Source organism: Carcharhinus amblyrhynchos, unplaced genomic scaffold (genome assembly GCF_965287045.1).
Source record: "Carcharhinus amblyrhynchos unplaced genomic scaffold, sCarAmb.v2.hapA scaffold_45, whole genome shotgun sequence".
Lineage (NCBI taxonomy): Eukaryota > Metazoa > Chordata > Chondrichthyes > Carcharhiniformes > Carcharhinidae > Carcharhinus > Carcharhinus amblyrhynchos.
In genome coordinates, this window is record NW_027649786.1 from 1,821,800 (window position 1) to 1,837,034 (window position 15,235).

The window sequence follows — 15,235 nt, forward strand, 5'->3', positions numbered from 1 at the left end:
AGTGGGCGAGGACCTGGCAGATGGAGTACAATGTCAGCAAATGTGAGGTTATCCACTTTGGTAGAAATAATAGTAGGAGGGATTACTATTGAAAGGGCAAAAAGCTGCAGCATGCTACGGTGCAGAGGGACCTCGGGGTCCTTGTACATGAATCGCAAAAACCCAGTCTGCAGGTGCAGCAGGTGATCAAGAAGGCAAATGGGATGCTGGCCTTTATAGCGAGGGGGATAGAATATAAAAGCAGGGAGGTCTTGCTGCAACTGTACAGGGTACTGGTGAGGCCGCAGCTGGAGTACTGCGTGCAGTTTTGGTCACCGCATTTGCGGAAGGATATATTGGCCTTGGAGGGAGTGCAGAGGACGTTCACTAGGCTGATACCGGAGATGAGGGGGGTTAGCTTATGAGGGGAGATTGAATAGACTGGGTCTGTACTCGTTGGAGTTTAGAAGGCTGAGGGGGGATCTTACAGAGACATATAAGATAATCAAGGGGATAGATAGGGTAGAGGTAGAGAGATTCTTCCCACTTAGAAAGGATAGCAGAACTAGAGGGCACAGCCTCAAAATAAGTGGGGGCTGGCGGGGGAGCAGTTTAGAACAGAGTTGAGGAGGAACTTCTTCACTCAAAGGGTGGTGATTCTCTGGAATTCTCTGCCCATTGAAGTGGTGGAGGCTGCTTCGCTGAATATATTTACGTCAGGGGTAGATAAGTTTCTGGTAGACCGGGGAATTAAGGGTTACAGGGAGAAAGCGGCAAAGTGGAACTGATCCACTTCAGATCAGCCATGATCTTATTGAATGGCGGGGCAGGCTCAAGTGCATAGATGGCCTACTCCTGCTCCTACTTCTTATGTTCTTATGTTCTATAAAATAAAAAACAGAAAAATACAGAGAAAAGCAAAGAATCACAATATGCTTCAAAATGTTGGTAAATGTAATGGAATGGTGTTCTGAACATACAAACATACGGATTAGGAACAGGAGGCCATTCAGCCCCTCAAACTTGCTCTGCTATTCAATAAGATCATTGCTGATCTGATTGTGGTCTCAGCTCCACATTCCTGCCCACCCACCCCCGATAATCTTTGTTAGTTTTGCTTTGCTGAGTTACAGAGAGAGATTAAATAGGTTAGGACTTTATTCCCTAGAGCATAGAAGAATGAGGGGAGATTTGATCGAGGTGTATAAGATTTTGATGGGTATAGACAGACTGAATGCAAACAGGCTTTTTCCACTGAGGCTGGGGAAGCTAAAAACCAGAGGGCATAGATTAAGGGTGAAAGGAGAAAAGTTTAAAGGGAATATTAGTGGGGGCTTCTTCACACAGAGAGTGGTGGGAGTGTGGAATGAGCTGCCGGATAAAGTAAATGCGGGGTCACTTTTAACATTCAAGAAAAACTTGGACAGGTACATGGATGAGAGGGATGTGGAGGGATATGGTCCAAGTGCAGGTCAGTGGGACTCAGCAAAAAAATGGTTCGGCACAGACAAGGGCCAAAAAGGTCTGTTTCTGAGCTGTAAATTTTCTATGGTTCTTTGGTTCTAGTGAAGAATCTATCATTGCCTTAAAAATATTCAATGATCTTGTCTCTCCTGCTCTCTGGGGGAGAGAAAATAACTCCTCATTCTGGTTTAAATGGGAAACCCCCTATTTTTAAACTGTGTCACCGAGTTCCAGTCTCTCCCACAAGGGGAAACATCCTTTCAGCATCCACCCTGTTTCCTTTAAATTACAACATTGGACATGGAAGCTGCATCATTCAGAACAAGTTAATGTCTGTCCCACTGCTCTCCCATTGTCACTAATTCTTTTTCAATTTCATATGGGAGAGAATTCAAACAAACTAAAGTGTGGAATCGGATCTCAAAACAACAATTAAAAGTTCTGAAATTCAATGCAAAATGAATTTCACTTGTTTGGTCACACTGAAACTGTGGCCTTTATGTTAGATCTTTACTGAAGACAATTTTCCAGCTTTTTTTATTGATTTGTGGGTCATGGGCATCGCTGGCTGGCCAGCATTTATTGACCATCTGTATATAAAAGCAAATTACTGTGGATGCTGGAATCTGAAAACCAAAAGAGAAAATGCTGGAAAATCTCAGCAGGTCAGGAAGCATATGTAAGGAGTATGGATGCTGCCAGACCTGCTGAGACTTTCCAGCATCTTCTCTTTTGGTTTCATTGTCCATCTCTAGTTGCCTTGAGAAGACATTGGTGAGCTGCCTTCTTGAATTGCTGCAGTCCATGTTCTGTGGGTTGCCGTTAGGGAGGGAATTCCAGGATTTTGACCCAACGACATATTTCCAAGTCAGGATGGTAAGTGGCTTAGAGGGGAACTTGCATGTGGTGGTGTTCCCATTTATCTACTGCCCTTGTCCTTCTAGATGGAAGTGGTCGTGGGTTTGGAAGGTGCTGTCTAAAGATCTTTGGTGAATTTCTGCAATGCATCTTGTAGATAGTACACACTGATGTTACTGAGCATTGGTGGTAGAGGGATTGAATGTTAGTAGATGTGGTGCCAATCAAGCAGGCTGCTTTGTCCTGGATGATGTCAAGCTATTTGAGTGTTGTTGGAGCAGGCCATCCTGGCAAGTAGGAGTGTGATGGAACACTCCCCGAGTTGTGCCTTGTAGATGGTGGATACGCACTGGGGAGTCAGGAGGTGAGTTACTCACCGCAGTATTCCGAGCCTCTGACCTGCTGTTGTAGCCATTGTGTTTATGTGGTGAGTCCAGTTCAGTTTCTGTCAATGGTAACCCCAAGGATGTTGACAGTGGGGGATTCAGTGATGGTTACACCATTGAAAGTCAAGGGGCAGTGGTTAGAGTGTCTTTTATTGGTGGTGATCATTGCCTGGCATTTGTGTGGCACTTACTTGCCATTTACCAGCCCAAGCCCAGATCTTGTCACATTTGAACATGGTCTGCTTCAGTATCTGGGAAGTCACGAATGGTGTTGAACATTGTGAAATCATTGGCAAACATCCCTACTTCTGATCTTATGATGTCGGGAAGGTAATTGATGAAGAAGCTGAAGATTGTTGGGCCTGGTCTGGTTTTTTTTTTAAGCTGTCAGTTTTTTGAAACAGTTTCAGGTTTTGTATTGATTTATTCTTTCTTATTGTGTTTTACAATAATAAAGGTCTTACCTTCACATTCACAAATTCGCTTCCACTCTGAAAACACAAACAAATTAGACAGGAATTAATTCACTCTGTCCGAAATGTTCTTTCTCTCAGTCTTTCTCCATGACTTAATCTGTAAATAATGTCATAGCAAGTGTTTTACAGACATTTTAAATGCAATTGATACAGGAACACAAGAAATAGGAGCAGGACTAGACCAGATGGCCTGTTGAAACTGCTCTGCCATTCAGTATGATCACGGATAATCTTAGGTTTTGAAATCCATTATCCCCTCCTCTCCATACTCCTTAATTCCCTGAGAAACTATAAATCTATCTGTCCCAGCCTAAAAAGTTCTCAAATGAAGCACTACAACCTCTGGGATTGAGAATTACAAAGATTCAGAACTCTTTGAGTGAAGAAATTTCTTCTCATCTCAGTCCTAAATGATCAGCCCCTTATCCTGAGACTGTGCCCCTTCGTTTTTGTTTCCGCTGGTTGTGGAATCTATCAAATCCCCTCAGAATTCTGTAGGTCCTCCTCATGGACCTCCTGTGGCTTTACTCATTTTAAAGTGGAAGTTAGGTTTGCCCAGATGGCCCCCATCAGGGACCAAACACAAGACTTTTGCCTGATGGGAGTGCCGGTTACAGATTCAGTCTCCATGATTTTCCATAAATGAAACTTCATTGACAAATTGTGGGCAGCTTGTGTCCAAATTTCACCATCAGCCCATTCAGCTCGGCAGTGCTCCCGTGCCTGAGCTCTGAATGTGAGAATCTGAAATATACTGTTCAGAATGACAGGTGAAATAGACTGTGTAAATATAACACCAAGGCCTTGTGAGGAAAACTGTTCACTTGTTGGAGTGAGGAGGTTTCTGAGTGTTGGGAACATTCGGGTTAACCCAATGCAGAGTCAGTATCTGATAGTATTCGGGATTGCTCGGATGTGTCTGTGTTCTGTCGCAGCGTCTTGTCAGAGTTTAGTTGAACCAATCTTAAAGGATTCTCAGGGTCAGCCTGAATAGTTTTGGAGTCCGAATTAGACCTGTCATTGGGGTTAGCAGGAAATAGTTACACAATAGCTCCTAAAACATAGATGAAACAAGGCACAGGTCTGCTCTTGTTTCAATGTTTTGTAGTTTCTGTACCAGAGGAGACTCCCTGATAAATCAGGATAGCTGCCTGTGTTAAGAAATATCTGAGCTTAGCTGACAGAGTCAATGCACTATCACCATCCAGAGAATCTGGAAGTAAATGTGATTGACAGTAAATATCCTCAGGAAATGAGTCTAACCAACACTGCACTAATCCATCAATCCCACCCTCCCAGAGGGAGAAATACGCAAAGGATGAAATTCAACACTATGATATTGTATCCTGGTCTTGAAGTGCTTGAAGCTGAACATTTACTCCCAAATGCTTTAAGGCAGATGTATAAATGCAATAACAATTAATGGTGTCAAAATCAGTTTGCAGGGGAGGGGTGGGGGTTTTTGCAGGAGCTCTGAGGATGCAACAAGGTTGTGGACAGTAAGTATCATTGAAAACATTTTATGTAATTGTCCCATCCAAACAAGTCTGAAACTTCTACAGCTTCCCACCTGTTTTAGCAGATCCCAGCAATCTCCATAACAATGACTACTCTGAACATTGTCAAAACTCCTCCTCAGTCTAGCAGGATGTCATTGCATCTTTTCTGTAGCTTTTCGTTCCCCACCCCCCAAACTTCCAGATCCTGGAAGTACTCACAGATCCCTAGTCCCCAGGCAAAGAATACAGCAAGACACGCACATAATCCTCCCAAATCTTTGGACCCCAGTCCTCGACCCTTCATCCTGGGACTTGTCACTATTCTCACAGAACCTTCCCTGGAATCTTTCAAAGTTTTCCATCCTGAGACAGAAGCACATTGCTGTCCCAGACACTCTGTGCTCTCCAAACCCAGTGATGCCTCAATGCCAATTAGTCAATGTCCCTGGGTATTTGTATTTGATAAAACACCAGGATCCTATAACAGTTCTGGAAGAACAATGAGTGATATGCGCTCAGAGAATGAAATAGAAAACAGTTTGTGTAAAAGAATATCATACCTGATTCAACAAGAGGCTTCCACTGATCTACAAAATAAAAAGGAATTTAGTAAAAACATTTTACCAAATATTTATTGTCCCATTCCTCAGATTTATAATGCTTTTAACACTCTTTTCAAACAATTTAAAAACCAAACCTTAGAATAATTTCTGAGCAATTAGAAAAGGCAAGGCAAAGTCCCATAGTCTCAGATGATGATAACCTCAAAGGGTGAGCTGACTGGTGGTGATTTAACCCGAAGGTCGCCATGCCTCAGGCGAGGGACAAGGTTGAGACAACAGGCCTTCATCAATAACTCCAGCTGGTATGGGAATTGAACCCACACTGTTCTCCTTGCTCTACATCATGAACCAGGTGTCCAGCCAACTGAGCTAAGTTGCCTTTATTCAGTACCTTTGACATCGTCAAGATGTTCCAGAGTGTTTTACTGTCAGTTTATGCGCAGAAATGTTCCACAAATAGCAATCAATAATTAAGATGATATAGTTTAGCGATGTTGTTTCAAGATCAACTATTGACCAAGACACTGAGGCGAAACGCTCTGTTCCTTTCTGAAATAGTGCTAAGATCTATTTAGCACTGATCTGGGAGAGTGGATGGTGCCTCATTTAAACACCTGAAAAGGTGGCTAGAATCACAGATAGCGCACACTCCATCAGAAGGAACTGCTACACCAGGAAATTACATGATGCCATTCTGAGTTTTAACTTTAAGTTTTTCTTTGTGATGGAGTGCAGAAGGAGATTTTCAGTAAATTCTCTAATACACTGAACCTTCAAATGTTTAATACTAACTCAAGACCTCTTATTTCCAGTTTGAAACATTCTCCCAAAGTATTTATGAAGATTGCAAGTTTATGTTTCTGGATGAAAACAGTCAATGGTAACTACATTAATCTGTGCATCATTTTTGAGCTTTATGGGAAAGTTTTGAAAGGGTCTGTTAGCACTCAGATTGTTCCAGAAGTTACTTTTATATTTATCACATATATAAATGTGGAACCTACGCTAACAAAGTCACGACATTTACTTTGTAACGTTGGTACTGTTTGTGGATTAACTAACACAGTGAGAATGGTTATTAATTTTAGCCATTGTGTGTAGGAATGATTGCATTTAGTTCCTTCTCTCTCACTCCCTCTCAGCCTTAGAACTAGTTACTACAGTGTCCTGAAGTATGAATTCTTAGTAATGTTTAATGTACACCATTATTGATGAGGTGAAGCAGGACTGGTTGATGGTTCCTTTTCTAGAATTTTTAGTGTTGGTACTTGTAAAGCAATGCATCTGTATGGTTAGTCACATGATATACTGTGACAGAATCATTGACAAGTTTTTATTTATTTCCCATGTTGGATTTCAATCTGGCAACAGCTCTTAAATAAATGTGTTCAGTTGGTTCAAAACTAATATTGTGACACCTTATCATCTTTTGTCTTGTTAGTTCTACTGGCCAAAACATCTAATATATAAGATAAACTCGCGACAAGGGAGGTCAAACTGATGGTGAATGGGTAGGTTTTCAACCGGATTCTAGACATGTTTTTTCAACCAAAGCCTTGACATCAAGAAAAAAAAAAGTGTCTCGACTCTTAAAATAAGTCAAGGAAAGCCATCAGTACAGTGAGAGTACACTGGGCGGAATTTTACCGGCACATCTGTCCGAGGTTCTTACAATCCCACCCGAGGCCAACAGTGAATGCTGTTTACCGAGCCTTGCCCACCCCCAAAATTGGTAAAATTCCAGTCATTGTTGGAAAAAAAAAGACCATTTATTATCGTTTTGAAACTGAGTAGACTTCCAGGTGTGGGGCCCTTGCAAGTGGCGAGCTGCAGCAACAGAGCCCCTCATATAAAGAAAGACTTTGTACTCTTAAAGGGAAGTTACTACTCCAAGAAAAGGAATAATAAGTAAAGTCTTCTTTGCTTAGTAAAAATGTGATTGATGGCAGAGAAGAAGCAGCTGATCATTTTTTCTTCAAACTATAAATCGAACAAAAAAAGTGAGGAAGTCAAAAGCAAGTACTATGATTTAATAACTGGTAACTGCAATGGTGGGCAAAGGCAGCACCGTAGAGGGTTTCAAAGAAAATGTGGAAACATGGATTGCTTAGGAATAGAGATTTCAATGTTATCTGGCTGCATAGGGAAGTGATTATGCAAGATATCTTCTAAGTGTAGTAGGATGTAAAACCTTTACATTGTTACAGAGTCTTGTCCATTTTGAGAAGCCTAGTGCAACAACTTACGAGGAATCAACTAAGATTCTTAAAAGTCATTTCTCACCTAAACCACTAATAATTGCTGAGGGATTCTGAATTCATCGATGGAACCAACAAGAGGTTGAATATATACCACAATTCTTTGCAACACTGAAGGTTAGTGAAGGACTGTGTGTTTGCTTAACCCTCAAAGACACCTCTGCAAGACAGACTTGTTTGTGGACTTTGAAATGAAGTCTGAAAAGCTCTTTAACATTAAAACTTGCTGTCAAGATCACAGCGTCCATAGAATTGGCCACCGAAGAAGCTTCCTAACTTGGGGCTGGAGCCAAAATACACAAGCTGGGAACAGGCAGGAAGAAATCTCTCAAAATGCACGCATACCTAGGTATGCCCAGGTGGGGCACTCTCCACATGAATGTTGAATCAGAGAAAATAAACGTAGAAGCTGTGACAGGAAAGGCTACACAACCAAGACATGTTGGGCACGACAGACTTATTAAAGACTGGCTTGCCTGCAGAAGGCAGAGAGTGGTTGTGGATGGGTCTTTTTCTGAATGGAGGTCAGTCACCAGTGGAGTGCCCCAGGGATCTGTTCTGGGACCCTTGCTGTTTGTCATTTTCATAAATGACCTGGATGAGGAAGTGGAAGGATGGATAAGTAAGTTCGCTGATGACACGAAGGTCGGTGGTGTTGTGGATGGTCTGGAAGGATGGCAAAAGTTGCAGCAGGACATAAATAGGATGCAGGACTGGGCGGAGAAGTGGCAGATGGACTTCTTCGCGGATAAATGCGTAGTCGTCCATTTTGGCAGAACCAACGGGATGAACGAGTACACTATCAAGGGCAGGAGTCTTGGTAGTGTTGAGGAGCAGAAGGATCTCGGGGTCCGGGTCCACAGGACTCTTAAATCGGCCTCGCAGGTGGAAGAGGTGGTCAAGAAGGCGTATGGTGTACTGGCCTTCATAAATCGAGGGATTGAGTTTAGGAGTCGGGAGGTAATGCTGCAACTTTATAAGACCCTTGTCAGGCCTCATTTGGAGTACTGTGCGCAGTTCTGGTCGCCTCACTACAGGAAAGACGTAGAAGCTATTGAAAGGGTACAGAGGAGATTTACAAGGATGTTGCCTGGACTGGGAGGCATGCCTTATGAAGTTAGGTTGAGGGAACTGGGTCTCTTTTCCCTGGAGAGACGTAGGTTGAGAGGCGAACTGATAGAGGTTTATAAAATGTTGAGAGGAATAGATAGGGTGGATTCTCAGAGGCTATTTCCCCGGGTTGAAATGGTCGCTACGAGAGGACACAGGTTTAAGGTGCGGGGAGGAAAGTACGGAAGTGATGTTAGGGGTAAGTTTTTCACTCAGAGGGTGGTGAGTGAATGGAATCGGCTGCCGTCAGTGGTGGTGGAGGCGAACTCGCTGGGGTCTTTTAAAAGACTTCTGGATGAGTATATGGGGTTTAATGAGATTGGGGGCTATAGATAGGTGTTGATGTGATCGGCGCAACTCGTGGGCCAAAGGGCCTGTTTGTGCTGTAGTGTTCTATGTTCTATGTTCTAAATCCCAAAAGGTGTGTAAATGCAAGAACATGCCAAGATCCAAAACAAAAAGGACCTACAAAATATCTGATGAGGATGAAATTTTCCAAGATGATACCGGTTAGAAAAGATCTAAGATCTTAAATTAAGTGTCCTATCCACGAAAGGGGATATGCAAAGTTTCTGGTGTATCCAAAGTTAGACGGGCAAGAAGTAAAGATGTAAATAGATACAGGAGCTGCTGTAACATTTCTCTCAGAAACCATATACAATCAGAAACTTAAACATTTACCACTAAAACCTTTAAACGTAATCCTGCAAACTCATTCTGAGCAGGTAGTTCCATTGTATGGATTTTTCATGGTTCAAATAGAAGCCAATAGCCAATCAACAGAACTGCCCCTGAACATAGTAAAAGGGAACATTCCTGCACACAAACTAACATTGAACTTAGGAGCTGTTAACCAATTGGCTGTCAGCAAGAATACACTACAAAAACTTGTGGAGAGATATAGGAAAGAGTTAGCGTGTACCCTAGGATCTATGACTGGAGTGCAGTCAAAGTTCAAGATCAAGCCTGATAGCAACCCTGGAGGTGGGGGGGTGGAATCTTACTAAACAAATTCCAAGTCCAGAATGGACAAGACAATGTGACAGTTTCAGGTCCATTTTCTCAGCGAGGCCACCAGTCAAATCTTACGCACTCTGTGCAAATAAAATCCCTGGGTCTGAGTTCTTCACGTAGGCGGAGCTCGCCCGAAATACGCTCGATTGCAGCAGAGGGTGCGTATGTACAGGTCTCTGCCCCAAGAGAACAGAGACCTGTCACTGCCTTTGCAGCTTTCAGGCAAACTTCCATGCCCTCCCCCACTAACGTGGGCCCTAACGGATCGCAAACCTGTTTCCCCCCCCCGAACGATCACAAATCCCCTCCCTACCCAGAACAATCAGCCCCCCCACCAGCTGGACCGATCACCACTCTCCCAACCGATCGGCCCATCCCCTCGTCTTGCCCTGCCCCATCAGGCTACACCCCTTAATGCTGCCCAGTGTCCGGGTGCCTGTGTGGTTCTGCCCAAGAGCCCACTCCTTGCTCCTGCCTTCCCGTGGCAGAGGGAACATAATGGCCTTCATTCTACTGGTGAGGCCATCATGTTGGGTCACTGTTGATGGGGACCATATGTGATCCTTGCCGGAGAGAACCTCTCCCCGTGAGCCCATAGAGGCGAGTGAGCCCAGACGGTTCTGTCCCATGCTCGCCAATCACAATCAAATGGCATTTAAAATAAATTTAAAACAATTTATTCAGCTTTGTGCTGGAAATGGGTGCAAGGCTGACCATGCCAGATATTCAGTACCATAAGATCTCAAGAGGCAAGAAATCAGGTGCATACCTGATTTCTCATCTCTCTTGCAATCTTACTGGTGCACCCCATCCATTTGCAGTGAAACTGCCAAGAATGGGAAGAGAGACTAAGAAAGCATCTAAAGGAGAAGTGACCCAAGTGGGTCACACTTTGTAATAAATACTGGGTCTGGGATCCGCAGGTCAGAGATGTTAGAAAGAAGCACGTAGAGTCCATGGGAAGAGTGCTTCTAAACTTGGTAAGGCTATAGCAGCCAGTTATTCACAACAGTTGCAAGATAAAGAATTAGAGAAAGGGAAATTAAAAGATGAGTTGGAAAATGAGAATGGAGAATAAGTCATTACATGAGGAGAATGAGAAGTTACATGAAAAGATGGTAGAACAGGAACAACAGCCAGATAAATTTACTGCACGTGGGCCAGTTTCAGACCTAATGTGAGAAAGCTCATCAGGAAGCACAGCAGGCAAACAGTGACCATAAGAACATAAGAACATAAGAAATAGGAGCAGGAGTAGGCCATCTGGCCCTTCGAGCCTGCCCCGCCATTCAATAAGATCATGGCTGATCTGTCGTGGCTGATCTGTCGTGGCTCAGTTCCACTTTCCCGCCCTCTCCCCATAACCCTTAATCCCCTCTCTTATCAAAAACCCATCAACCCGCTTCTTAAAAATATTTAGCGAGGCAGCCTCCACCACTTCAACGGTCAGAGAATTCCAGAGATTCACCACCCTTTGAGTGAAGAAGTTCCTCCTCAACTCCGTTCTGAACCGCCCCCCCTTTATCTTGAGGCTGTGCCCCCTAGTCCTACTGTCTTTTTTGAGCGGGAAGAGTCTTTCCACCTCTATCCTATCCATCCCATTCATCATCTTATACGTCTCAATGAGATCTCCCCTCATTCTTCTAAACTCTAACGAGTACAAAAAGTGCACAAATTTACTGGCTGTGTTAGAGTTCTGCACCAAGTTAGCAAAAACAAAATCTCTGGGGTTGATCATTCACAGTCCCGGGGGCGATTGATTGATTGATTAAAATCATAGCTGACAATACAAAAAGGGAGTTTGGGACAGTTGAGTCTGAGGGAGACAGTGATTGCACAGTGGATTTGGGGGGGTGATTTAGCTAGGTACCCGTCAATATGGCAATGACTGGGGACTCCCATCACCCCTTCTGGGGGGTATCAAGTCCCTCAGTGCCCCCAAAACCTGTCCCTGCTCCAATGAATCCAGTCACTACTAGTCACAAGGAAGGTGAGAAGATCAGCATTCAGTCACTTACACAACCCTCCTTATGGTACAGTTAGGGGAAAACAGCCAAAAAGAGCCCTATTTTTGAGCCCTCTGCTGACCCCCGTATGTTCTTTGAGAATATTCACCAAAGGATTTTACATGGGCCTGATAAAATGGAAGAGAAGATGGAAACTGCTACACTGTGTGGGCATGAGCTTTCTAATTGGACGAGAACACTAATAGAGCATTCTTTGGAAGGGGGAAAGAAGGCATGAGAAAATTTTGATCCCACAGATGCTACATATCTGAGGCCTGGGTGTTAAAGTGGATGGTTCAAGCTTGGAGGAGGGAAGTCCAAGAGGTAGATAAGGCGAGAACAAATAAGAATGGGAAAATGTTTCCTGTAAAAGATCCAATTTCTGGTCCAGTGTGTAAAAATTGAGGTAGAGAAAGAGGGAGTGGTGTTATTCCTCAAGGTTTCCCGCCTCCATACACAGCAACTGTGGGTAGAGGCGAACCACAAGGGAACACTAGGCCAGTGCACTGTTACAATCATGGTAGAACGGGTCACTTTGTTCAGGAGTGTAGAATGTTTTGCCAGCACACAGAGACAGGGATACTGAGCTTTTCCAGGAGCACAACAGAAATATCAAGCCTTGCCACTGGAAGGACCAGTGCGGCAGGCCCCAGTAAGATAAGTGGAAGAGATTGTCACTGGATATGAATTCGAGGGCATGACTGTGCCTGGCCTCTTCAGCATGGGTGTGTGATGCTAGGTGGAATAGCGTAGGGACACCCGTGGTAGAAGGGGAGGTCAGAGCCACCCCGTCAAATTGCTATTGGATATCGGGGGTTCCCACACTACCCTTAACACATCCACAGATGTTGGTTTCTCTTGAGAAAGGAAAGGACAATTATTTTGAGTGGGTTTATGAGAAAGATTTGAAATGGGCCCAATAGAGATTAGGTTGGGGGATGGAGTTTGTTATCACCTGGCTTTATTAGTGTGTCTTCCCGAACAGCAGAACACATTTTGGGTTCCGATTTTATGATTTAGGTCAGAGTTGAGGAGGAACTTCTTCGCACAAAGGGTTGTGAATCTGTGGAATTCCCTGTCCAGTGAAGCAGTTGAGGCTACCTCATTGAATGTTCTTAAGACAAGGATAGATAAATTTTTGAACAGTAAAGGGATTAAGGGTTATGGTGAGTGGGCGGGTAAGTGGAACTGAGTCCACAAAAAAGATCAGCCATGATCTTATTGAATGGCAGAGCAGACTTGAGGAGCCTGATGGCCTACTGCTGCTCCTAGTTCTTTTGTTCTTACACAGGCAGGTTTTATATAGTTGGGGCATTTTTGTTTAAACCTGCCAATATGTCCAATGATTTAACAATACAGGAGATTATTGCTAGACATGCAGGTGCATTTGCAATGCATGAGCATGACTGTGGTTGAATGAGAGAAGTAGTTGTAAAGAGCTCTGACCCAAATCACAAAACCAGTATAGTTTCCCTAAACAAACTGAAGGAGAGATTGCGAAATAATTACAGGTCTTCTACAACAAGGAGTTTACAACCAGTAGCTTCCACAAATTATTCACCAATTTGGCCAGTTAGGGAACCGGACAATGTTTAGAGACTAGCAATTAATTAGAATTTAATAAAATGACTCCATTAACAGCACCAACTCGTACTCAGATAATGATGAAACAGGTTCCACAGGCGAGGTATTTTACTGTCCTGGATATGAGTGATAGGTTCTGGTGTATCCCCTAAAATCAACAAAGACTGTATAAATTTGCTTTTGCATTTCAAGATCAGCAACATACATGGACTTTTTTTTATCCCAAGGCTTCCATAACTCTCCGGCAATCTTCCGTCAAAGATTAGCTAAAGGATTATAGAGAGTGTTCACAACCTGACTGTTTAATTCAGTGTGTTGACAATCTGCTCCAAAACTGACACTAGAGAGGAACATTTTCAATTACTGGATGTATTATTAATCCTCCTCACTTCATTAGGAAGCAAGATAAATCTCAAGAAGGTGCAAATTATGAACTCTCAGATGGTGTATTTGGGAACTGTGGTAACCTACAGGAAGCACAAAATTGAACTCATTCAATTAATCGTGCAGTTTGTGAATATTTCAATCTTGAACTCTTACCAAGTTCTATGATAGATTTCCGAAGTTCGAGCTCTGCAAAAAGTACAAGAAAACATCGATGAAATTGGTTTCTAACCTTCAAAACAAATCAAAAGCAAAATATTACAGATACTGGAAATCTGAAATAAAAGCTACTAGAAATATTCAGCAAGTCAGGTCTAGTCTGGAGAGAGAAACAGCTTGATGTCTTTCATCAGAGCTGGAAATAATAGAGGGTTAATAAGGTTTAAACACAGACATAGAAAGGCGGCAGGGAGAAAAGAACAAAATTCAAATGAGAATAACAGGTGAGAATAAATAGAGTGTAGTTTTAGTGAAATGGTACAAAGTCCTGACAAGTTCTTTAAAGGATAAATAGATGTTAGAGCCAATGAGAAAATCAAAGGCATGATGCATGCATTGTCCATACCCATCCTAATAAGTAAAAGACTGTGGGCAAACCCCAGATCACTCTAACAACAGACCTGACATGATACATCTTGTAATTTACAAGGAAATAAATAACAAAATAGATGCACAACTAATCAATATTTTGGGAGCTTCAGGAACAGAAAGGATTAATGGATAACAGCAGTAACATAGAACATAGAACATTACAGCGCAGAACAGGCCCTTTGGCCCACGATGTTGCGCCGACCAGTTAAAAAGCAATGACCCTCTAACCTAAACCAATCCCTTTCCATCCATAAACCTATCCACGGATCTCTTAAACGACCCCAAACTAGGCGCATTTACAACTGCAGCAGGCAGGGCATTCCAATCCCTCACCACCCTCTGGGTAAAGAACCTACCCCTGACATCCGTCCTATAACTACCACCCCTTAATTTAAAGCTATGCCCCCTCGTCCTAGCTTTCTCCATCCGAGGAAAAAGGCTATCACTGTCCACCCTATCTAAACCTCTAATCATATGTTTCAATAAAGTCCCCTCGTAGCCGCCTTCTTTCTAATGAAAACAACCCCAAATCCCTCAGTCTCTCCTCATAGGACCTCCCCTCCATACCAGGCAACATCCTGGTAAACCTCCTCTGCACCCTCTCCAAAGCCTCCACATCCTTCCTATAATGTGGGGACCAGAACTGCACACAATACTCCAAGTGCGGCCGCACCAGAGTTTTGTACAGTTGCAACATGACGCTGCGGCTCCTAAATTCAATCCCCCTACCAATAAACGCCAAGACACCGTATGCCTTCCTAACAACCCTATCTACTTGATTCCCAACTTTCAGGGATCTATGTACACATACACCTAGATCCCTCTGTTCATCCACACTATTCAGAGTCCTACCGTTAGCCCTATACTCTACACATCCGTTATTCCTGCCAAAGTGAATTACCTCACACTTTTCCACATTAAACTCCATCCGCCACCTCTCGGCCCAGCTATGCAACTTGTCCAAGTCTCCCTGTAAACTAAGACACCCTTCCTCACAATCTACCACACCTCCGACTTTGGTGTCATCAGCAAATTTACTAATCCACCCAACTATACCCTCACC

At 43.3% G+C, this 15,235-nt stretch overlaps 2 protein-coding genes across 2 annotated transcripts in view; both read right to left on the reverse strand.

The window, feature by feature from the left end:
* The window catches only part of LOC145337237 (butyrophilin subfamily 3 member A1-like), a 360,163-nt gene that overhangs the window by 293,867 nt on the left and 51,061 nt on the right, over positions 1 to 15,235 (reverse strand). The gene's annotated exons all lie outside the window — the stretch shown is intronic.
* LOC145337239 (butyrophilin subfamily 3 member A3-like) overlaps positions 1 to 15,235 on the reverse strand; it is a 57,310-nt gene that overhangs the window by 17,441 nt on the left and 24,634 nt on the right. Inside the window, exons 4-6 of the mRNA XM_080182030.1 lie at positions 13,738 to 13,770; positions 5,223 to 5,249; positions 3,152 to 3,178 (exon numbers count right to left, since the gene is read on the reverse strand). Coding sequence (XP_080038156.1) covers positions 3,152 to 3,178; positions 5,223 to 5,249; positions 13,738 to 13,770 — 87 coding nt within the window. The remainder of the gene's footprint in view (positions 1 to 3,151; positions 3,179 to 5,222; positions 5,250 to 13,737; positions 13,771 to 15,235) is intronic.